Source organism: Microtus pennsylvanicus, chromosome 18 (assembly GCF_037038515.1).
Source record: "Microtus pennsylvanicus isolate mMicPen1 chromosome 18, mMicPen1.hap1, whole genome shotgun sequence".
NCBI lineage: Eukaryota > Metazoa > Chordata > Mammalia > Rodentia > Cricetidae > Microtus > Microtus pennsylvanicus.
In genome coordinates, this window is record NC_134596.1 from 27,862,226 (window position 1) to 27,887,227 (window position 25,002).

The window sequence follows — 25,002 nt, forward strand, 5'->3', positions numbered from 1 at the left end:
GGTGTTGAGACGGCATCTTCACACATTAGCCAAGGCTGGCTTCCTGCCTCGACCTCCCAAGTACTGGAATTACACGTCTGAGCCACCACACTTACTTTCCAAAATCCTTTTTATTTATTTTTGATTAAACAACATTTAGTACTGAAGAGATAGCCCAGTGGCTAAGAACAAGCACTGAGTTTACAAAGGACCCAAGCGCTGTCCCCAGCGCTCACGCTGGTATCTCCCAGCAGCCTGCGACTCCTGGAGGGCCCAATGCCACTGGCCTCTGAAGGCATCTGCACGCATGTGCACACACACACCTCCTAATTAAAAGTAGTAAAAATAAATCTTAAACAACTAATAACCTTTTGTTACATTTTGTTTATGTTCATGCCTGTGTTGTAGCACGCTATGGGAAGGCCAGAGGACAGCTTGCGGGAATTGGCTCTTCCCACCATGCAGGTCTGGAGGATCTAGTTCAAGTCTTCAGGCTTGATGTAAGGCATCTTTATCAGCTGAGTCATCGGCCAGGTTCAGCAGGGTAATAGCATGCTTGACCAAGCCAGTTTCTACCGTTGGATACTGAGGCTGGAATCAAAGACACATCACTAGATTTCCCCGAGGAAGTTCCCACCACACAAAGTACACACTCCAGGGGGGGGTCCCTTCCCACACCCCACATCAGCACCGGACTTAAGACCATATTTGCCCATAGGTGTCAGTGTGTTGGAAACTCCGAGGGTTCTGCCATGCCAGCATGGGTCACCAGGTCCCAGTCCTCAGCAGAGAATTGTCCTGTTTGAAAATAGCCAGACACCATAGAAGCCTTGCCGGCAAAAACTCTCCTTCATACCCTTAAATTCACAACAATTCACAATATTGTAGACACATGTTGGAAGTGAAAACTGAGTTCTGGGGCAGGCTAAGGGCCTAACCAGAGATCCAAACCCCTGGCCGTCTTATTGCAAAGGCTGAGACCCTACCATGCTGTTTGTGATCCATGGCCAGAGAAGGAAGAGGCTTGAAGTCAGGCTAGCACATCTCACTGGGGATGACACCCAAGCACACAGCAATGGAGACCAGTGGACTGAAGAGAAGGTTGCAGCGTCCAGCTAGATCCCCAGGCCTCTAGGGGCCACAGAACAGCCACGGGGGGGGGGGGGGAGAAGAAACGGCGGCTGGAAGTACAACCTCTGAGAACAGGCCTAGCAGGGATCTATGATGACCATCTTAAGGTTCGATAAGGAAGCAGAGATGTCGCACTCATTCTAATAGCGGCCCCTTTTCACTGGCTGACCCACACCCCTAACAGAGTCCCTAGCATCCCTGTGGGACTGGAACCTGGACTCTACTTGAGATGCTGCCTAACGGACCCAGAATAGCATGGCCCAGGCTCAGGATCCTGACAGAGAGCCCTAGGGAGTGTCCACGGGACAGACCTAGAGTCACAGGCCAGCCTGGTTCCTCACAGGGAGCATAAGAGAGCCCTTTGACATTGATCTTCACAGAGGGACTACATCTGACAAGCTAGGGAAGCCAATATATGTATTCAGAGAACCAGAAACTCAAGGCTGAAGAAAGACACGATCATCAGGTGGTATTTTTTCATTGGTCACATTTCTGGGCCGTTCTACTCATAGGTCCCTTTAAATTAACAACAAAAACATCATGTCACCTTGTGGCTGGCGAGTTTTGGTTCTGCTGCGCAAACTTTCCAGGTACCACAAGCATTTACTTACTTAGAAAGTCGATATGTAACAGTTCACAAAGCTTTGTGGTACTTTTTCAGTCCTGGGGATGTTACCCCCTCACACCTCTACTGACCTGTAAAATGGGAACAATAATGCCTGGGTTTTGAAGACTCAAGGCCCGTCAGTGGGGAATGGTGGAAAGACGGCAGACCTTGCATTTGGACATGCTGTCTTCTTCCCCTTGCTGGGTGACCTGGAGAAAATTCTTAGTCCCTCTGGGCTTGAGGACTCCATTGGGCACGAATGGGCATCCCCAAGGCTTTGCAAGGACAAAGAGTTCTGGAGATGGGTGGTGGTGGTGAGAAACGATGTGCATGAACTCAACACCGACTTACTAAAATAAAACCTAAAGCTGAGTGTGAGCGGGGTGGCGCCCGCCTTTCATCCCAGCACTTGAAGGCAGAGGCAGGTGGATCTCCGTGAGTTTGAAGCCAGTTTGGTCTACATAGAGAGTTCCATAAAACCTCAAAAGGAAAAATGCCAAAAAGAACATACCCAAGGCGCTACGATCAGGACAGGTAGGGGAGAAAGAGGATTAAATGAGTAGGCAGGCAGGGGACAGAAGTGGGAGCCAGACGGCCTTGCTGTGTTCCTTTTAATATTCTGTCGCTGGCCGTATGGCCTAGTCAAACATTAAAACTATAATTACAAAATTTAAAAATAGTTCTTTTAGTCTTGAGAGGAAAAAAAAAGCTGTCGTACCTCCATGAAGTGCTCCTTGAGGGGCTGTGCCTTTAGCACATATGACCATTATGACCATATGCTACGGGGATAAGGTGGAGGTGGGAGTGGAGCTGTCCGAGGCTGCAGGTTGTCTAGGGAACACAGAGATTTGCAAATATCCAGACGCCCATCTCTCTGGGCCCCTCAGAGCACCTTCTTTGGAGAATCTCCCACTATGCCCAGTCTCCACAGTAGGCCAACAGAACTTTTAAGAGATCCTAGTGGTACCCCCTTTCTTACCCAGTTAAAATGCAGTGTGTCATGAACCAATCAGTTTGCTCTTCTTCAGCTTCCCTCTTTATAGACTGCTGTCAACAAGCTGGGCCCTGGGGTCATAGACGTTGCTAACCATCAATGTCCCTCAGTAAGGGCCTGTGCTAGACAGGACAGTCCATAAGCTTTCTCCTTTATGGGGTACCTGTTGCCCAGCCTTCTGAAGCTCCTCGGTCCTGGCCCAGCTTCCATCCTGGCCGTCCAGCCTCTGTTAATTCTGGGAACCCAAAAACCACTCCACATGTCGTCTTCACTAACCAGCACTTTTTTTTTTTGGTTTTTCGAGACAGGGTTTCTCTGTGGCTTTGGAGCCTGTCCTGGAACTCGCTCTTGTAGACCAGGCTGGTCTCAAACTCACAGAGATCCGCCTGCCTCTGCCTCCCGAGTGCTGGGATTAAAGGCGTGCGCCACCATCACCCGGCCTAACCAGCACTTTTTGTCTGGCTTATGCACAAGAATCTTGACAGCTACAAAAGCCTGAGTTCAGAAGACTTGGGAGATACGATGAAGATGGCCTCAATAATTTCTCTGTCTCACACAACAGCCAATGACAACTTTGTTATTCCCTCTAAAGAGAAGTATAGTTCAGGTTCACCCCTACCCACTTCAGTACTAGGGTTTGATCGTAGATCGTAAGCCCTGTAAGAAATCTAACTAACGGGAGAGGATCCTGGAGAGGTCTCTGCAGGGGTCTGGTTGACAGTCTCGGATGGAGCTGCAGACAATAGCCCACATCAGCTGTCAGTCATGGAAGTGAGTCACGGCGTACACCTGGCCCAGTTAAGTCTTCGGGTGATGACAGCCACCATCTGACTGTAACTGCGTGGAGATTGATGGCAAGCCCTGCCCTGGGTTCCTTTTCAGGTTTCTGATCCATGAAATCATGAACACAAGCATGATTTCTCCGAGCAGCTAAGTGTGGAAGGCACTGTTGATCTTTTTGAGACAAGGTTTCCTGTAGCCCAGGTGACCCTCAAACTCACTGAGTAGCAAAGAAGCATGTCAACCTCCTGACCCTCCTGCCACCACCTCTTCTTTTAACCTTTAAATTTGATTTGATGTTTATGTGTTTTGCCTGCATATATGTATACCACGTGAGTGCCTGGTGCCTTTGGAGGTCAGAGGACGGCATCGGATTCCCTTGAACTGGAGTTACAGGCCACTGTGAACTGCTATGTGGCTGCTGGGAATCGAACCCAGGTCTTTGGGAAGGACAGACTGAGCCATCTCTACAGCCTCATCTGCCTCTACATCTTGAGTGCTGGGATTCCAGGTAGGTTCTACCATGCCTGTTTCTATAGTGGTAGGAACTGATCTCAGGGCTTCGGATACACTAGGGGAACACTCTCCCAACCAAGCCACAGCTTCAGCCTTGGACTCATTTATGTGCAGACAAACTAAAGACTCTTCCTAGCTTGTTTATCTTGCCCCACAGAAAACTGCATATTCTTAGCAACCAGGAAGAGAACAGGATAAACATTTGTTGACTCCTCTCACAGGCCTGAGGTTGTAACCTCAGGAAGCCTTTCAGGTTCTGAGAATCAGAGACAATTGCTCCTTTGCCAAAAAGAAGATCACCGGGTGATGGTGGCTCATGCCTTTAATCCCAGCACTCAGGAGACAGAGGCAGGTGGATCTCTGTGAATTAGAGGCCAGCCTGGTCTATAGAGCAAGTTCCGGACAGGTTCCAAAGTTACACAGGGAAACCCTGTCTCGAAAAACAACTGGGGGGGGGGGGAGAGAGAGAGAGAGAGAGAGAGAGAGAGAGAGAGAGAGAGAGAGAGAGAGAGAGCATCAGGCCAGATGTGATGGAGAACACCTTTAATCTCAGTACTCAGGAGGAAGAGATCAGCAGATCTAAGTAAATTCAAGGCCAGTCACAGCTGCATAGTGAGACCCTCTCTCAAAGAGAGGGGGAAAAAAAGATGTCTTGGTTCAGAAGGGGTAAGACTCCATTTAGTTGAGAGTTAGATCGTAAAGCTGATATTCTCTAATACTCTGCTTGAGGAAAACTCCTAAAATCAGGACTGAAGGATTGGGAATTAGAGAAGGAAGTTCAAGGTCAGCTTGGCAGCTTGGCCTTGCTGGGATAGAGATCTCCAGAGCAGCTGCGTCTAAAGGGTTCAAAGCGTCCAGACTGCTGCATCCTACACATTAGCTCTGAGACCAGCGAAACAGGGCAGTTAAGGTGGAACAGGGCATTTAAGGTGGAACTAAGCAATGAGTTTTCATAGAAACTTCCAGCGACAGAGAGCTAGAGGAAGGAAGCCTCCGAGCTTCACGTGGGTAAATCACTCCCCTTAGTTCTCAAACGACCCTGTGAGGACTGGGGTTGGGCTCTCCAGGTAGTCAATAGCAAGACAGAGAAGTAAATGTCATAAATGCCTTGGAGAATCTCTACATGAGCCAGGCACTTAACGCAACATCCCTGAAGTGACAGCCCTGACTCTATCGCCTGGAAGGATACAGAGAGAAAATTGCTGGGGACTTCGCTCTTTGTCCCAGGCTACACCCAGCTATACAGTGCAGGCTAAAAAATAATGGTCTGGCTGGAACAAAGAAGGGGAGGAGAGGTGGGCAGACAGGCATCAATCAGGTCCCATTTGGCCTGGAGCCCCAGACAGAGAGAAACTGGGAGACACAAATGAGCCGTGGCACAGAGAGGTGCGTGGGTTCCTGGAGGACAGTGAGTCAAAGACTCATTGACCTATGGGTTGAGTGGACCCCGCCCCACCCGGGATAGCATCTCACTCTCAGGCCACCTATAATGGGTTATCCCACCTAACCCCCCAAGTTAGACGTGAAGCCACTGAGACGAGAGAGAAAAATGGACATGCTTAAAGTCCCCCAGTTTAGCAGCAACAGGACAAGACAAGGACTCCTGTCCCCAACTCCTGGGCAAGCTTTTCCTGTCAACTTCTTGCAGTCTAGGATGAACAAGGGCTTTACCTAGGGACCCCTGGCCTGCAACATCTAAAGCGGACAGAGAAGGGGAACTATTAATAATTACACGGAGACAACAGGTGCAAACAGGACTGCCCCAGGCAAATGGGACACACGGTCACTCTGGCGTGACAGCTGACTGCCACCCACCAGAATTCTAAGAAATCTTCTTTGGAGCCTTATGGCCTGAGAGACCTGAAAACTAGTTACCGCTTTCCTCATGAGGTAAGGAGCCAGAGCATGGAGGAACCCTGAAGGTCCTGCCTTCCTGGGCTCTACAGGGTGCCTAGAACTGGCTACTCCATAGCTGGCCTCTGTCCCCACCTGTAACTGTGGACACATAAACAGAGGCGTTCCATTTGTCCCGTTCCCACCTATTCGAGGTCAAGGGCTCTGCCAAGTCCCACACAACTCTAGTTCCAGGTGCCTCTCACTGGCAATACCCACTGAACCAAAGCCACATATGGGGTGTGACTATCAAACCCTCTTATGAACTAAAAGGCAACAGGGTAGAGGTATGGGAAAACCTGTCACTCCTGGCCTGGAAGCCAGGCCACTGTGGAAACGTCTGGAATATAGCCTATGCCAGCAGAGCTCAGCCCGGATTGTAGGCTCACACCATACTTTTTAAACTCTCTAACTTCTAGGAATTTAGTTATAAATCAGAGGTTATCACTAGTTAAGGTCTCCAGTGCTTTGAATTCATGAATGAATGAGCTAACCGGGAACTGGGTGATTTCTGCTCCACCACCCTCTTCCCTGACAATAAGCTCATTCTAGGCCTGCTGGTCAGGGTTAGGACATGTTATAGTCTAGTCCATAGTGATGAGTTAGGAATGAGCGTGTGGCCTTAGAAAACCCCATCAGATAGACACTCAGGATTTTCCCTGCGAATCCCTGGAGCCTCTGGATGTAGCATGAGGCCCACTCAGCGAGGCTTATTGTGAACGGTAAGAATGGAAGAGATTTGTGTTGTGCAACGAAGTTAATGGTGGTTTGTGAACATAGCCATAAAAAATGCATTGGCCAAAAAAAAAAAAAAAAAAAACAAAAAAAGAAAAGAAAAAAAATGCATTGGCATCGTCTTAATAAGTGGTAAAGTCTGCAACGAGACCCAGGGCACAGCTCTTTGTTTTGTTTTTTGTTTTTTGATTTTCGAGACAGGGTTTCTCCGGAGCTTTTGGTTCCTGTCCTGGAACTAGCTCTTGTAGACCAGGCTGACCTCGAACTCACAGAGATCCGCCTGCCTCTGCCTCCCGAGTGCTGGGATTAAAGGCGTGCGCCACCACCGCCCGGCCAGGGCACAGCTCTTTAGGGGACTCAGAAGCACTGACCTCAAAGGGTGGCTCTTGACCCCCAGGGCACAGCAGATTCACCTGAACCTGGGAGCACCAGACTCCACACCTGCCAGGTCCACACTGAGAAGTTTCTGATTTAATTGTTCCGTCGTAGGTCTCAGGCACACTTACTAGCCTAGTGTGCAGCACCGTGGAGAACACAGGATCCCTTCCTCACCCTGCCCTCCTTTGGTTTCCCTATCCCTCCTGTTAAGCAATGGGTGGGATTCTTCCTGAGATGGCAGGGCATGGTTTTGTAAGCATTTCTTAAAAACAAACAAACATATGTGTACGGTGCACGTGTGGATGCCCGAAGAGAACGGCGGGCTCCTTGGAGCCGGAGTTACAGGTGGTTGTGAGCTGCCTCATGTGGGCGCTGGAATCTGCACTCTGGTTCTCTAGAAAAGCAGCAAGCACTCTGAGCTGCTGAGCCATCTGGGTTTTGAACCAGGGCCTCTCAGATGCCACTAAGCACATGCTCTACCTCTGAGTTACATGCGCAGTCCGTTTTCTTTCCTTCATATCTAGAAACAGGGTCTTGCTAGCTTGTAGCTAGCTCACCTGGCTGCTTTAAATTTCCAATCCTGCTGCCTGAAGCTCCCAAGTAGGTAGTATGACTGACCTGTGCCACCAGGCCTGATTTATATTTCTAGCCAAAGCAAGCAATTATATTTAATACATAAGTATATGTGCTGGCTGGTTTTCTGTCAACTTGACACAAGCTAGAGTCGTTGGAAAGAAGGGAGCCTCTATTGAGAAAATGCCTTGTTAAGGTTGGCTATAGGCAAGCCTGTAGGGCATTTTCTTAATTGGTGATTGATGTGGGAAGGCCCAGTCCATTGTGGGCAGTGCCATCCCTGGGCTGGTGGTCCTGGGTTCTGTAAGAAAGCAGGCTGAATAAGCCAGGAGAACAAGCAAATAAGCAGCACCCCTCCATGGCCTCTGCATCAGCTCCTGCCTCCCGGTTCCTGCCCTGCTTGAGTTCCTGTCCTGACTTCCTTCAGTGATGGACAATGATGTGGAAGTGTTAGCCAATTAAACTCTTTCCTCCTCTACTTGCTTTCGGTCATGGTATTTCATCACAGCGTCAGAAATCCTAAGATAGTATATAGATAAGGTTTTTTTTTAAATAAAATATAACATTTGGGGCTGGAGAGATTTGGGGCAGCAGATAAGAGTATTGGCTGCTCTTTCAGAGGACCCGGGTTAGACATTCCTAGCACCCACATGGATGGTGATTCCTAACTGTCTGTAACTCCAGACCCAGGAGATCTGATGCCCTCTTCTGGCCTCCTCAGGTCCTGGGCACCCACATGGTTCTCAAATATACATGCAAACAAAACATCCATACGCATAAAATAAATTACATTTTAAAAATAAATATTTCTAGTTAAAGAAAAAACAATATAAGCTATACAGTCATATTGTGCAGACTATATAATTGTGCATAATTATAAATCATATAATGAAAAATATATATTTAATTTATAAAATTATGTAAACACTTGTCACAAACCTAATAGAGCTGTGGCAGTGGACGACATAGTCACTCTTTTTTTCAAGACAGGGTTTCTCTGTGTAGCTGTGGTTGTCCTGGAGCTTGCGCCATAGATCAGGCTGGCCTTGAACTCAGAGATCCACCTGCCTCTGTCTCCTGATAGGTTGGGTTTAAAGCCATGAGCCACCAAGTCATTCACCCTTAAAAGGATTTTAGTTGGAGAGCACTGTTCTCACCACAGCCTTTCCAGTTGGAGAAACTGAGGCCCAGAAAGAGGAAATAACCCATCTGGGCTATGAGGCTCAGCTCAGAGCCTCGAAGGAAGCCCCAATTATCCAGGATCACACTTACTGGGACTCTCACAGCCTGGCTACGCTTGTTCCAGAGGCTCCAAGCTAGAACTCTGCTCTTCAAAGGCCCCCACCTTCCTGTCTTGGTTTCCAGGTATGGGTAGCAGGAAGTCTTATGAAGTGGGCCAGGAATCCGCTGGAGGTGACCTTGAGTCGGAGCTCAAGTGGCAGGAAAGGTTTGATGAATCACGATAAGGTAAAATCTGCGGGCCCCAAAGGCAGCCACCTGAGACTATCGCATCTGGAAAGCGGCCTGCGGGCTCTCTCCTGCCCTGAGCAGGTGCAGGGTAGAGGGAGGAAAAGGTGGAGAGGTGAGGGAGAAGAGGGGGAACAAGCAGAGGGAGGGAGTACGGTGCGGAGGCGTGGTCAGTGGGTGGTGAAGCAGGGTCGGGAAATGCCCAGTGGTGTTTTAACTGGGTTACTTGGAGACGCAGATCCTCTGGACCAGCTTCCCTTCTGTAAAACAAGGTTCTAGGCAGTAGCCTACGAAAGGACTCAGGACTGGACGCACGGGGCTCTGAAACCTCTAAGGATGGGTCAGCCGCTGGCGTTCAATCCCAGCTCCCCCTCTACCTTGCTTACTCCTTTCTTCTGGCATATGTCGCCGCAGATATCTCCCACCTGACAGGAGTGCATTAAGGAATGACAGTGGCCTAGGACAGGCCTGTGGCTCAGCAATATCCTTACCGCTCTTGTTCTGTGCTTCCCCAAGGGACTCTGCTGTATATCACCTTAACCTGGCCCTGGGAGGCCCCGGGACTCCCCGGGACTCCAGACCTAGAGTCAGGGCCTTAGGTTTCCACTTTGAGAAAGTGTAAAAGGAAAGCTACAGAAAGAAGTGATGGTCTAGATAAATGTCCATCAAACATATGTACTGTGTTCGGAAACATTAACTAACTTTTATGACTGTGTTTTGTTTTGTTTTTCGAGACAGGGTTTCTCTGTGTAGCCGTGGCTGTCCTAGACCAGGCTGGCCTCAAACTCATAGAGATCCTCCTGCCTCTGCCTCCCAAAGACGTGGGTCTAAAGGCCTATGCCACAACTGCCCGGCCGTTTAATAACTTTTGAGGTCAATTTATAGGTTAGATTTGTTGGGGGGGTGGTGGTCTTCAAGGATTTAAGTGATTTAATTAGCTTGTAAAAAAAACCAATTATCTTGGGGGCTGGAGAGATGGCTCAGTGGGTTAAGAGCCCACTGATAACCTGGGTTATCTGGAAGAGAATGGCCAAGGTTCTCTTAACCACTGAGCCACCTCTTTAGCTCCCCACCCTTTTTTTAAACATGAAGCTATATATACAGATACATATATCAAAAACATATATCAAAATGTCAATGGAAGGGGCTGGAGAGATGGCTCAGTGGTTAAGTGCACTGGCTGCTCTTCCAGAGGTCCTGAGTTCAATTCCCAGCAACCACATGGTGGCTCACAACCATCTGTAAAGAGATCTGGTGCCCTCCTCTGGCGTGTGGGCATACACGGAGGGAGAATGTTGTACACATAATAAAAATAATAAATAAATTTAAAAAAATGTCAATGGAAGAATTATAGCCATTGTTTTATTTATAACAGTAATATCTGAACTTTTATACAATGGCATTTATTTAATTTATTACTGGGTTGGACACCTTCTCTCTCTCTCTCTCTCTCACACACACACACACACACACAAAACAAAACAAAATAAAATGACTGGCATTTTGGAAATCAGCAGACAGACACTGCAATGACCATCACTCTCGCTGGTTTTGGCATGCGGTCTTTAGCTGGACAATAGTAGAAACAACATGTAATTTTGAATTCAAATAAAAATGTTAAAATATTTTGATGTAGATGCTATCTCTGATTGAAGAGGACCTATTTTGGTCTAAATTTTGCCTCCTTTTTATGGCTGTGGGTAGCACTTCTCAAAGGACCCTGTCCAAATATGACTTAACTCTCCAAGCTAGAGAAGGTGTGGGGAGTTGGGATGCGCAGCCAGAGGCTTGGGGAGGACAATTTCCTAATGCCTCTGCTTACATCTGAATCTGGCTAGAGCCCATGTTCTGCCCTGAGTCTCCCTTTGGCTGGAAACACCTTCCTTCACAGGTTTCAGGGATCCCCACCAGCTCCCCCGAAGACTGTCAGTTTTATCTTTAACTCCTTTCCTCCCTGCAATACTGTATGTGAATCTTGAAAGCCTTCCCTCCCTCCTTCTGTTCTTTTCCCCCACTCCCTACCCCAGGTCCTTTTCTCCCCTACCCCTTCCTCCCTTCTGGCCTCTTCCTCTCCCTTCCTCAAACTTTCCAAGTTCTGGGAACTATACTTGGGGCCTCAGGCATGCCAGGCAGGGGCTGTACCACTGAGAAAACTGATCAACGCCACATTTTTGAAATTGCAATAAAAATTATGTAAGATAAAGATGATGTTTTTCATCATTTTAAGGATATCTCTCAGTTCAGGGGTAAATAAATACTTTCACACTGTTGCAAAACTACCAACCCCCATTCATGTTCAAAACTGCTTTGGCCTTCCATATCATAGTTTCATCTGAGAGAGAGAGAGAGAGAGAGAGAGAGAGAGAGAGAGAGAGAGAGAGAGAGAGAAACTCAGAGTTTCTAAGCTGTGGATATGTGGTATGGAATACTGAAGTAGTTCCTGAGATGAACGAGACGGTGGTTTGCAACAATGTGAACATATATTAGTGTTTTGAGGTTCAAGCTGATCTTGAACTCACTACCTACCTAAGAATGGCTTTGTACTCCTGTTCCTTCTGCCTCCACCTCTCAAGTGCCGGGATTACAGACTACACCCAGAAGCTCATTCATTTCCTGAGCCTTTATAACCCCTTTAGTGTATCAAGAGGGATTTAAGCCCCTTCCTCTGGAGTAAACGTGTCCTCTATTGGGAAGGACCGGGGGCTGACGAGAGCCAGGATGGGAGCTCTGCAGTATGACAGGCTTCAGAGGGCTCTGGTCTCATAAGGACCTTCAGTTCTGCTCAGGCATCCCATGCCGCCCATCTACTCTGGCCCCTCTCCTGGTGGCCTCCAGAAGGAGACGCCTCCCCAAGGCCTTTAGCCCTGTAGCCTTTGAATCTCCATATCTATAAACAGCCGCAATGTTCTAGGTCATGTCTACAGTCACCTGACATGAGGGGTGTCTGGTGATAAGGCAGGACTAGGCCATGCCTCGCTGCCCTCAGTTACAGCTTGCTCCCCTGGCCAGGAAAGGGAGGGCCAGGGCCAAGGGAGTCTGGGACCACACCACCAGCCTGCAGACAGGTTTTGCCCAGTGAGTGCCACTGGAGTGTGAGGGGGTGGGGTTGAGAAGAGAGCAGAGTCTCAAGCCTTTAGCTTACAAGAATGTCCCCCATCCCCCTCCCACCCTGAAGTGGGAGTCCCTTCAGTCATCCATGAGACGTTCAGCAATTTACTTAGCCATTTCAAGCTGTACAAATGGCGGGTTTTAAAAGACCCTGTAGGTTTTTTGGAGAATTAAATATGAATGCTCTTGTCTTTGATGCCCTGTATTCAGAAAGTGTTCATTAAATGCAATTTCTCAGCCAGGCACACACACACACACACACACACACACACACACACACCTTTGATCTCAGCACACGGGAAACAGAGGCAGGTGGATCTCTGAGTTCGAGGCCAGCCTGGTCTACAGAATGAGTTCCAGAACAACCAGAGCTGATACAGAGAAACCCTGTCTCAAAAACAAACAAACAAAAGAACAACAATAACAAAAAAGCTACATAATGAAGAGATCTTCTCTTGAAACAAATAACAAAACAAACAAGCAGGACTCCCTCTCCCCCCTCAAAAAGAAAAAAGAATGTTATTTCTCTTTGCTTCCTTCTAAGAGTTTACGGCCACGGCTCAGGTGTCTGAGTGTGGTTTGTGTCTAATCCGGGATCTGGGAGGAAGCCCCACTATTGGGGCATCTCCTTCACTAGGCATCGTGATTCACACCTAGGATCCCAGCACATGGAAGGCAGAAGCAGGATGACTGATGCCAGCCAAGGCTACAGAGTGAGATCCTGTCTCAAAACCCCCAAAATAATAACAACGAATACAATAAAATGCAATACGCTTAAGAATTTAAAGGTGGCACCATCAGATGTCTAACTAAACCAGGTCCCTTCTAAGCATTCGGTCTCGAGGTTGGAGGGGCTGGAGAGAAGGTTCAGTAGAGAGTGTACAGAGGGTCTGAGTTCTGCTCCCAGCACCCACATCCTGTCGCTTACAAATGCCTGTGACTCCAGCCCCAAGGGATGCAGCGCCCTCTTCTGGTCTTCGAGCGCATTGCACTCATATGCACATGTCCACACATACACATGAAAACTAAAAATTAAAGTTAAAAACCACTGAGAAATCTCTTTCACGCAACTGAAAAATAAATTTTTATTCATTTTTATGTGTATGGGTGTTTTGCCTGCATGTAAGTAAGTCTGTGCAACATGTGTGTGCCTAGTGCCTGAGGAGGCCAGAAGAGGGCATCAGATCCCCTGGGACTGGAGTACAGACAGCTGTGAGCTGCCATGTGAGTGCTAGGATTCGAACCTATGTCCTTTGGAAGATCAGCAAAAGGACTCTTAAGTGCTGAGCCATCTCTTCATGGCCGCTCCTCCCATTTTTAGGCTTTGGCACTTTACTCTGCATAGGCGCCTGAAGTTACACAGTCCTGGCCCCTAATTCCTCGAGCTCTCAAAGGTCAGCGTAGATAATGCTCTCGTTCAGGAAAGGTGGGGACAGGCATATGACACAGGCTTGCTGGCGTGCAGTCAGGAGGGATGAGACACAACTTCCCTAGCTAGTATCCGCTGCCAGCCACGGGAGCACTAAATGCCCACCCGATGCTGGCTGGATGGCGGTGGGAAGATGAGGGTTGAGGGTCCGCGTATTTCGGGGAAAGCAGTGAGGACTTCAGCAGAGACTAAACCCAGTCCTGGGCCTCTCTTGCTAGCTGTGAGAATTAGTCTGAGCCTCAGTTCCCTCGTTTGTAGAAGGAAGAAGAAAATAGCACCAGAATCACGACCGTCCCACTAGGTGCTAAAAATACTTGATTTCTCTTCTATTTGTGGGGGAGAGAAGGAAGCAGCTTTCTCCAAAAGAAGGGGACTCACGTGTCCCAGGTGCAGCCTCTCAGTCACCCAAGGTCTTTTGAGGGGTGTCGCGGGTGCGGGGAGGATCTCAATAAACCCCTGGTTTCTGCTTTTCTTAGGCAAATTAAGGTCAAGCAGCTCTGTGTGAAACAGAAGTCAGAGCCAGTGATGGAGAGCTGCCGTCGCCCCCTGGTGGTACTTTATGATATCGGCCTGCTATTCTAACAGGAGAAATAAATTCTTGGTAATATTTTAACGCAATTTACTGAATATGCATTCTGCTAAGTAAGGCTACAAAGAGAAAGACACGACTTGTTACGGCTTGAAAATGAAGTGTCCACACAGACTCACGTATTTGAGCATTTAGTCCCAAGTTCAGTGGTGGCTTTTTTTTTTTTTTATTGTGGACCGAGGTAGGTCACTGGGGTGGCCTTTGAAGATCTCACTTCCTACCTAAGCACTCTGCATTCTGAGTCAGTGAGATTAAGTTTCATCACAGCTCCTGCTGGTCGAATGGGCAGGTGTAAACAGCTTTGGGGAGCAGCTTTCTCCTTCAGCCTGTTGAGGCAGGATCTCGCTGTTATTTCAAGCTAGCAGCCCTTCAAGCTTCCAGCGGCTTCTCCTGTCTCTGCCTCCCGTTTTTGTTGTGGGAGTGCTGGGATTGCAGGCAGCCACTGCTCTGGCTTTCTGTGGGGTTCTGGGGATTGAACTCCAGTCACCAGGTTAGTGACTCATCTCCCTGGATCAGAAAAAAAGAATATTTTTAATCTATTGTCCTTTTTTAAAAAAAAATTATTTTAGGGCTGGAGAGATGGCTCAGAGGTTAAGAACACTGGCTGCTCTTCCAGAGGTCCTGAGTTCAATTCTCAGCAACCACATGGTGGCTCACAACCATCTGTAATGAGATCTGGTGCCCTCTTCTGGCGGGCGGGCATATATGCATAATAAATTAATAAAAATTTTATTAAAAATTTATTTTACTATTTTGTGTGTATGGGTGTTTTGCCTGCATGCACGTCAGTGCACCATGTGTATGCCTGCTGCCTGAGGAGGCGGGACGCCTCCATGTGGAGGCTGGGAATCAAACCTGTGTCCTTTCCGAGAGCAAGTGCTCTTAACCACAGAGCTCTCGCCCAGTTTTATTATTCTTAATGTTAGTCTGAAATTCAAATTTACCCCAAGCCATTGTAGCAGTAGTACTTTGTCACACACAAGTGTATGCGATTCCTCAGGGCAGCAGGAGTAGGCCAGCAGGCCCTAGTCATCTCAAAGCTCAAGAAAAACTCAGCTGTCCAAAAACTGTGGCTGGGAAATGCCAGTCTAGGTTCTGACACTGAGACATGGATATCTACATGACTCCATCTTGTCTGGATGTTCCAAGGTTGCCCAAGGGAGCTCTTAGTGGCTTAGCTCTGCCCGACCGAAGCCAAAAGCTTTGTAACATCATTGAAGGTCCGTATTACCACCGATTTTCAATTTACTGACTGAGGATTCATTTTACTGGTCATCAAAGCCATGAGGACTGTGTAGCCAGCCTTCTTATCTGAATCGGGAAGCACCTGTCCTTGCCATTCTTCACACCCACAACTCAGATGGCAGTCCGTCCCCTGACCCCTCACCTGGCGCTGAGACACCTAGGGGAGCTCATCCAGGCGTAGGACTTTAAATGGCAGCTAGGTACGCATCATTTCCAAGTTACCTCTTTGCCCCAGCTTTTCCCTGTTTCTCTATACTCGCCTATCTAACAGCACACCTGAAGCCTTCCCACCTGGGGAATTAGCCTTGTTTCATTTCTGCTGATGCGATAAAATAAATAGCTTGACAAAAAGCAATTTAGGAGGTGAAAGGGTTTATTTTTAGCTCACAAGTCCAGATTAGGGCAAGGCAACAGGAACTTAAGGCAGCAGGAACTCAAGACAGCAGGAACTTACGGCAGCAGGAACTCGAGGCAGTCAACAGTTAAGAGCAAAGAGAAACGAATTTATGCATGCCCATCTGCTGGCGCCCATTAGAATTTCTTCACTCATATAGTCCAAGCCCCTCTGCCTAGGGAATGGTACCATCCATCATGGGCTGGCTCTTCCCACACTCATTGCCTTCACTAAGACAACCCCCCAAAGATTGGCCCACAGGCCCATCCAGTGTAGACGGTCCTTCACTGATACCCATCCCAGGTGATTCTAGGTAGCATCAAGCTGACAAATCATCATGGGGGTCCAGCTGGCATCTTAATCACGTTGCCTGATTAGAGCCTGATACTCTGCCCCCTCCTTACCATCGCTTCCTTATTCCTCTACTTTTTTAAATCATCTTTCAGGGCCTAAACCTCGAAGTTATTATCATAGCCTGCAATCTGTGGGCAGCTACTGTTAGTATCTTTAACAGAACCGTGGTTCAACATTCCCCGCACCCCCAGGAACCTTGGTCCAAAGTCACTGCCATAAAGTGTAGACCAATTGTCTCCACGTTTATTTGATGTTTCCCCTTAAGAACACATTAGAGGGGCTGGAGAGATGGCTCACTGGTTAAGAGCACTTGTTGGTCTCCAGAGGACCAGAGTTCAATTCTCAGCAGCCACATCAGACAGCTCACAACTGTTCCAGGTCCAGGGGACCTGAAGCCTCTGGACTCCATAGGCACCTACATTCATGTGAACATGCCCATACGCAGATAAAAATACCTACTCATGATTAAACATAATAAAAGAAATCTTTTAAAAGTAACATACAGAGAGGCTAAAGAAATGGTTCAGAGGTTAAGAGCACTGGCTGCTCTTGCAGAGGTCCTGAGTTCAATTTCAGCAACCACATGGTGGCTCACAGCCATCTATAATGGGATCTGGTGCCCTCTTCTGGCATGTAGGCTTATATGCAGACTTATATCTTTAAACAAAATACACATAGAAAGGTGTTGAATCTATATCCCCAAAATATGTTGTGGTCCAGCCACAGCCTGGATTCAGGTCCTGAGATGGGGAAGGGGTGTTGGTGCTAAGAAATGAACTGTCCAACCACCAGATGAATTTCACACAAGTGGATCGCCCTGAATAGCTCTAGCCGTCTTTATTTATCTGGAGAAACGAGCGTATTTTTCCATACTAACAAACAAGTTTTTCTTATTTTTGAATGTTAACCTCCAGCAAAAATAAATATGTCAAGTATGTATTTTCCCAACTTTTACATCGAAACATCTTTAAATCATAAACAACACTTATCATTTTGCTAGCTTGGCCAAATACCGAGCCAGATCCTGTCTTTACAAAACTAAAGGAGATAAACATAGGCACCCATTTTCAAAACAATCCCATTGAAAGTATATTTATAGAAATAAAGGTGATCTTCCTATCAGAATCAGAACAGCTCCCAGGGTCTGAAGTGACAGCTGCCATTCCCAGACAAGAAATCTGAGAAACATCAGCTCCCAAAGAATTTTAGGGGAAAATATTTGAGAAAAAAATGGGATTTCCAGGAATGATCACATCTGTCCCATGCATGATCGACAAAATGACATTAAAACCACCAAGAGAATCATCAACATTACAAGAGAGAAGAGAGCATACAGGCCATGTGGTCACGGCAGTATTCTGCACCATAGTCCACTTGTTGGTCCTTGCCGAGTGAGATTGTCCCCGAGGGCTGTGCCTCATCTGGAGACCCGTGGACAAGTACTCAAATACTGGTCTGAAACTAGGTCGCACGGCTCCCAACAATATGTACATTTAATCAGCAAGTTATGTGTAGAGACTTAAAAATATTTATGTGTAGAAGTGTTTTCATACATGTATGTATACACACTTCATGCATGTCTGGTATCCATGGCAATCAGAAAAGGGCATCAGACTTCCTGGAATTGTAGTTATGGATGGTTGTGAGCTACCTACCAATGCATACTGGGAATGGACCCAGGTCTTCTGGAAGAGCAACAACTGATCTTTACCACGATTGCTCCAGCCCCACCTCCCACCTCTCTGAGACCCAACATAGTGTGGACTCACACTGTAGTCCTGGCTGGCCTAAAACTCACTACGTAGACCTAGTTAGCTTTGAACTCAGAGATCTGCCTGTCTCTGCCTCTTGAGTGCTGGAATTAAAAGCACAGTGCAACCATGCTCAGCTCTTTTCTATTAATACATATATAATGAAGTGTAAAATAAACTTAGAAACAATAATATAAATAAGTAGCAAGACGTTTTTACATGCCCAACTAATCATACTTTTTTTGTTTTGTTTTTTGAGACAGGGTTTTTCTGTAACAGCTCTGGCTGTCCTGGAACTCACTCTGTAAATCAAGTTGGCCTTGAGCTCACAGAGATCCACCTGCCTCTGCCTCCCCAGTGCTGGGATTAAAGGCAAGCCACCATTGGCATTTTCATCTTTTTTTTTTTAAGACAGAGTTTTTGCAACACAGCTCAAGAACTCTGGATTCTCCTGTCTCAGACTTACTCTTAAGTGCTTCGATTATAAGAACATGCCAACATGCCCAGCTAATATTTCAAAGTACAACACACATTTATGTTAAGGGCCATGGTTTTTTATCCTTATAAGAAAAACAATCTGTTCCAAAGGCCCTCACCCAGCATGGTGGTACACACTGTAATCCCAACACTTGGAGGTCTGAGGCAGGAGGACCAGGGAGAGAGAGATACAGGCCAATCTGAGATGCATGTCAATGTCTTTTTTATTAAAAATAGAACAATGTTAACAAAAATTTAACAGTCTCAGTAATTCCAAATCTTATCTGGACAACTTAAGTATAAGATTTGTTCAAGTTATCTTATTCTTTCTTCAAAATATGGTTGGCATTCTAGGAATGGTGTCATATTCATTATTTTTGTGTTGATTTGTGATTGCATTATTAACATTAATATGTGGCTTTATTACAGAAATTTTACAAGGCCATGTGGCCTCTTTTGGAAAGAAATTTTATGTTAATCAGATAATTCTAAATCCCCTTAATCTGGTACAACAAAAACTCATATGAGGGACAGAAGAGACGGCTCAGTGGTGTAGAGCACTTGTTCTTGCTGAAGCTCGGAGTTCAATTCCCAGCACCCACATGGTGGCTCACAACCATCTGTAACTTCAGTTCCAGGGGATCCAACATCATATTCTGATCTCTGTCCACAGGCACGCACATGGTACCTATATATGATATCAAAACACTCATACATTTAAGATTTAAAAATAAATAAATAAAATAAGTAGAATCTAGTGGCCAGGGGTGAGGCTGAGAGAGAGCATTGTCAACAGGTACTTACCAGGCCCTGGGTTCCATCACCAGCAACCATTCCCCCAACATGTATAAATTAAAAAGAAGAAAAAGAAACACCTATGGATGTTGGAGATGTTGGTACAGGTGCTTGGCTGTCCAGCATGCACAAAGCTGGGGATCTGATTCCCAATGCCCCATAAACAGAATTTAATAGGGGCATGCTTGCAATCCAGCACTGGGGAGGCGGAGGCGGGGTAGGTTCAAGGTACATCACCGATTTGAGGCCTGTTTGGGATACAAGAGAAAGTCACAATAATCAGAAAAAAAAAACAAGTTTAAAACAAAATGCCACAAAACACTAGCATCTATTGAATGGATGAGGGTTAAGATATTTTTTTAAAGGCAGGTTCTGGGAATATAGACGTTCTGTTTTTTTTTTTTTGTTTTTTTTTTTTTTTTGCACCCAAAGAACTGACTTAGGTACTCTCTGGTGTGTTGGTTGTTTCCTTAGTTTGTAAGACAGCCTCCCAGATGTTCTGCAGACTCTTCGTGGATCTCACTGCTTCTATTTTGACTCCTTTAGTGGTCTGTATACCGAATTCTGTCACTTCCCTTCCTTTCCGGAAACCTTTCCCCTGCCTTCCTGTCCTTCACGGGATCCACATCCCTTCCACTGTACTCCCTGTTGCCCGGCTGGCCTGGAACCCTTGATCCTCCTACCTTCTCCTCCCGAGAGTGGAGATTATGAAATTCATCTTTATTGAAAAAAACTAAAGCCTCCGTCATCGGATTCTGTTCTCTAATGACTTCAGAGTAGTCTAAAGAAAGCCTGACCCAAGCCACGCCAAACCCCTGCCCACACACCGCCCAGGCTCCGGGGTCCCAGGAAACAAGCCCCGCCTCCCACACGCACACGCCCCCGAAGTACCGCCTCTTTAAATTTTAAAACGAAGGCTCAGGCCAATAAGGATTGAGTTTCTCCCCGGAATTCATCGCCCCGCCCACAGTCACATCCTCCACCAATCAAGCGGAGCTTTTCTACACTCCTTCCAGTTAGGGTTAAAAATAGGAGTGCTTACGTAACTTACGTTCAGCTCGCAGCCAATAAGAAGCAAGCTTGGGAACTAGCTCCTCCAATAGCGGCAGCTGTCGCGGAGCGCGGGAGGCTTTGGAGCCTTAGAGAAGCGGGCAATGGCGCTGGTTCACTGAGCAGAGTGCCTTGCCTCGGGGAGGGCAACGCGCGTCCGGGGCTGAGCCCGGTGGCGGCCGAAGATGGCCTGCTGTCACAAAGTGCTGCTGCTGGTGGACACCGCGGGCGAAGCCGCTCGCCACGGCCCGGCCCGGCGCGCCGCCCTGCGCCTCCTCACTTACCTAAGCTGCCGCTTCGGCCTGGCCCGGGTCCACTGGGCCTTTAAGTTCTTCGACTCCCAGGGGGCCCGGAGCCGACCCTCCCGCGTGTCTGACTTCCGCGAGCTGGGGAGCCGCTCCTGGGAAGACTTCGAGGAGGAGCTGGAGGCCAGGCTCGGGGATCGCGCTCCCGGCGCCCACCTGCCCGGCCCGACGCCCAGGGCCACCCACACACACGGCGCCCTGATGGAGACGCTCCTAGACTATCAGTGGGATCGGCCGGAGATCACGTCTCCCACGAAGCCCATCCTGCGGAGCAGCGGCCGGAGACTGCTGGACGCCGACAGCGAGGCCCGGGAGGCCCAGGCCGCGCTCGGGGGCTTTGGGAACGCCGTCTTCCTCCTGGCGCCCTGTCCGCATTCGCAGAGGGAGCTGCTGCAGTTCGTGTCCGGGTGCGAGGCCCAGGCCCAACGCGTGCCGCTAACCCCCAGGCAGGTGATGGAGAAGGTGCTGCCCAAGAGGGTCCAGGAGGTCATGATCGCCCGAAATATAACCTTGTACTGGGTGGACACCACCGAGCGGTCCAAGGTAAGGTGAGAGCAGTCTCGGATCCGGGACTCCCCGCCAGCTAGAACTTGGAGGCTCTGTAGAGGGCCATAGACCCAAAATGAACGGTGCATCATGACCCCGCGTCCCTTCCGAAGGAAACCCCTGCGGGTCCCAAAGAGGGACAGTTTTCTCCAACAAAATGAGTAGATTCTGGGTATTTACTAAGTACGAGTGTGAAAGAGCCTCTGCGCTTTGGTAGCTGTGTGCTTTCGCGTACTTAATTTTCCTGCACAGTACTTTGTTCCAGCATGTGGAAGTTTGGTTCGGCCAGGCCACGGATCTTTTTTCTTTTTTTGGTTTTTCCGAGACAGGGTTACTCTGTGTTGTCCTGGCTGCCCTGGAATGATGATGGCCTATGGGAAGCCGAGGCAGGATTGTCACAGCTAGCTAGGCTGCATGGAAAGATTTTTATCTCAAAAAAAGCAAGCAAACAAAAATCTCAACCTTGACCTCCTGGTAACTTTCATATGTATATATGTAAAATTATAAGGTGAAAATATAAAGTTTAATTTTTATTTCTGTTACATTATTTATTAAAGATATGAATTAACAAGCCGCTAAAATAGAGTTTATACTCTTTATTTTTTTTTTCTTCAAGACAGGGTTTCTCTGTAGCTTTGGAGCCTGTCCTGGAATTCATTCTGTAGACCAGGCTAGCCTTAATCTCACAGAGATCCACCTGCTTCTGCCTCCTGAGTGCTGGGATTAAAGGTGTGCACCACCACCGCCCGGCCTAAAATAGAGTTTATTTTCTAGTGTGGAAGATGTCTTAAACAGATGAGCAAATAAGTGATGATTTCAAAACTTGCTCCAAAGAAAAGAAGGGCTGGGTGAGGCCAGGCAGGTGGTTACTGTGTTAGAGGTGTCCTTAGGGAAGAAGGCCTTTCCTAGCAGAATTGGACAGTGAATGAGGAAGACCGTGAAAGCTTGGAAAGAACATTCCCAGACTTAGAGAAGAGTGTGAGCTGGGAATGAACTTTGTACATTACAAATAGAAAGACTAGGACCTGGGGATCCATGAAGCACTGGGGAGAACAGAGAGTTGGGAAGGCGAAGTGCTACTCCACCAGGCCTGGCTTGAATCTGGGTTTTGTTTTGTTCAATGAGAAGATTTGGACAGTGATTTAAACAGGAGGAGAGCTTCCACTTCCTAGAATACACAGCTCTAAACCAGGAGCTGGTGAAATAGAAAGACTAGAGATGAGAAATCAGCAATAATCATCCAGAATGTTAAGATTTAGGGGGGAAAAAATGGGAGGTAAATATGATCAAATACATTAAAAGAAATTCTCCAAGAATTAATCAAAATTGTTTGGCTTTATTTTACGTATGGGTGTTTTGTCTGCATGTATGTCCACAGGGGCCAGAAGATGGTGTCAGATTCCTTAGAACTGTAGTTATAGGTAGTTGCCAGCTGCCATGTGGGTGCCAAGAAGTGGACCTGGTTCTAGAAAAGCAGCCAGTACTCTTAACTGCTGAGCCATCCCTCCAGGTCTAATGAAAACATTTTGTTAAATCTAGGTATAGTGGATCTCTGAGTTCAAAGCCAGCCTGGTCTATGTAGTGAGTTTCAGGACTCACTAGAGCTACACAGTGAGGCCCTGTCTTGGAAAAAAAAAAGCAAAAACAAATAAAAATTATGTTAAGTGTTAAGATGACTAAAGTTAGGAACACTGATTGCTCTTTCAGAGGATCTGTAATCAATTCCCGGCACCAACCTGGAGGCTTACAGCTTTTTGTTTTTGTTTTTTTTCTGAGCTAAGGTTTCAACCGTTGTCCTGGCCATCTTGAAACCAAGCTGGCCTTGAACTCACAGATATCTGTCTGCCTCTGCTTCCCCTGTGCTGGGATTAAAGGCAGGTGCTAGGATTAAAGGCACACACCACCACTGCCCTGCTTTTTAATGTGCATTGGTGTTTTACCTGCCTGTATGTCTATGTGAAGGTATTGAATCCCCTGGAACTGGAGTTAACAGTTGTGGCTTCCACCTGGGTCCTGGGTCTCTGGATGAGCAGCCAGTGCTCTTAACCACTGAGCCATCTCCTTGCTCCCTGTTTACAACCTTTTGTAACTCTACCTCCAGGGGATCTGACATCCTCTTTTGGCCTCTGAATGGCACCAGGCAAGCAAATGGTGTATACATTCAAGAAAAACACCTATATACATATAATAATAAATTATAAATATATATCTATACACATATATACATACACATGATAAATTATATATATATATATATATATATATATATATATATATATATACTTAACACATGTAAATGAAAAGTCAACATGCTCTATTAAGCTTTGCCTTCATCTGCAAACAGCCCCACTCTACCTTTCCAAGCTGGTCTTGGCTGAAGCAGTTTCAATAGATTTGCTTCTATCCTTTTGGCAGAAAAAAAGTCGTAACAGTGATATCTGAGCTAGTTTGCTTCCTTCCATATAGCAGTGAACTGCATGTATGATAACAGATTAATTGATGAATTAGTTGTTATTTGCTGTTACAACACTTAGATGGTGTGCACAACTGAAAGAAAACTTTCAGAATATATTGTGTTTTTTGTTTTTAAAACTGAAACCGGTGTATAGCTCAGGTTGTCCTGGAATTCAGTCTTCCTGCTTTAGCCTCCCAAGTGCTGTGACGTTTAGTTGATCCATCAAAGTCCATGGAAGTGTCATTTTTACAAACATGAAGGTGGTTTCATTCTTGGACTGGTTGTGTTCTGTCTGCATTTATGTCTGAATTACTTGTGCTCTTGGTGCCCTTGCAGTTCAGAAAAAGGTGTCAGATCCCCTGGAATTGGAGTTACAGATAGTTTAAGGTACCATGTGGCTGCTGGGAATTGAATCTGGGTCCTCTGGAAGAGCAACCCAGGACTGAAGAGTATTTGCTGTTCTCCTAAGAGGACCTGAATTTGGTTCCCAGCACCCATGTTGGGCAGTTCATAACTGTACGTAGTGTTAGCTGGCCTTTGAGGACACCCACATACACTGCATATACTTATACAGATATATGCATATAAATAAAACAGGAAAAGCACTAAAAAGAGGGCTACTTTAAAAAAAACGAATCTTTTCTTTCTGTGTAGTTTATATTCATTTGTGTTTCATGTGTGTAGGAGGGCAGTAGGCAATTTTGGGTGGTGTGCTCAAGTGGAACTCAACCAAGTAGGTTAGCCAGCCAGTGTGCCCTAAAGATAAACACTCTATTTCTGGGTGCTAGGATTAAAAGCATGTGTCACTGTGCTTGGCTTTTTAACCTGGGTTCTGGAGTTTGAATTCAAGTCCTTACACCTATAAGGCAAGCTCTTTATTGATAGTCATCTCCCCGGTACTCTGTTTTCTTGAAGGAATGTTATGTGGTAATTATGACTGTGTAGTAATAGATGCTAACCGTTATTTGTACTTGGTTCAACAGGCACATTAATTGTATAATTTGACCCTTTAATGTTGGTATCAACTTTTCCCCAATTTCCTCTAGTTTATTCATAAATGCTTAATTTACACTAACCTAAGCTCTTTGTCATGTTCATTTTAGTTGTGGGCCTCCCCAGACCACGTTGGGTACTGGACAGTTTGTGAACTGCTCCACCATGGAGGAGGCACCATCTTGCCATCCGAAACCTGGAGCCTGGGTTTTACTAAAGTCAGGGAAACGGTACTGCAGAGTGGTGGCAAGCTGTCACATGAACCTCACCTCTCCCCGTGGATCTCAGCTCTGCCGATAGATGCCACTGTAAACTGCTTACTCTATAATTCTCCTGAGTATGAAGCCTCCTTTCCCCAGACTGCAGGGACATTGTTTCTCCCTGTTAAAGGTAAGCAAATAGCTTTTTAAAAGAATCTTATTTTTTTTTTCCTCAAGGCATACTTCCAATTTCTTTAG

The 25,002-nt window shown here is 46.8% G+C and overlaps 1 protein-coding gene across 1 annotated transcript in view; it reads left to right on the forward strand.

The window, feature by feature from the left end:
* The first annotated feature begins 20,359 nt into the window (after nucleotides 1-20,359).
* Ticrr (TOPBP1 interacting checkpoint and replication regulator) overlaps nucleotides 20,360-25,002 on the forward strand; it is a 38,444-nt gene continuing 33,801 nt past the window's right edge. Inside the window, exons 1-2 of the mRNA XM_075952494.1 lie at nucleotides 20,360-21,093; nucleotides 24,655-24,934. Of these exons, the coding sequence (XP_075808609.1) occupies nucleotides 20,431-21,093; nucleotides 24,655-24,934 (943 nt within the window). The 5' untranslated portion in view covers nucleotides 20,360-20,430. The remainder of the gene's footprint in view (nucleotides 21,094-24,654; nucleotides 24,935-25,002) is intronic.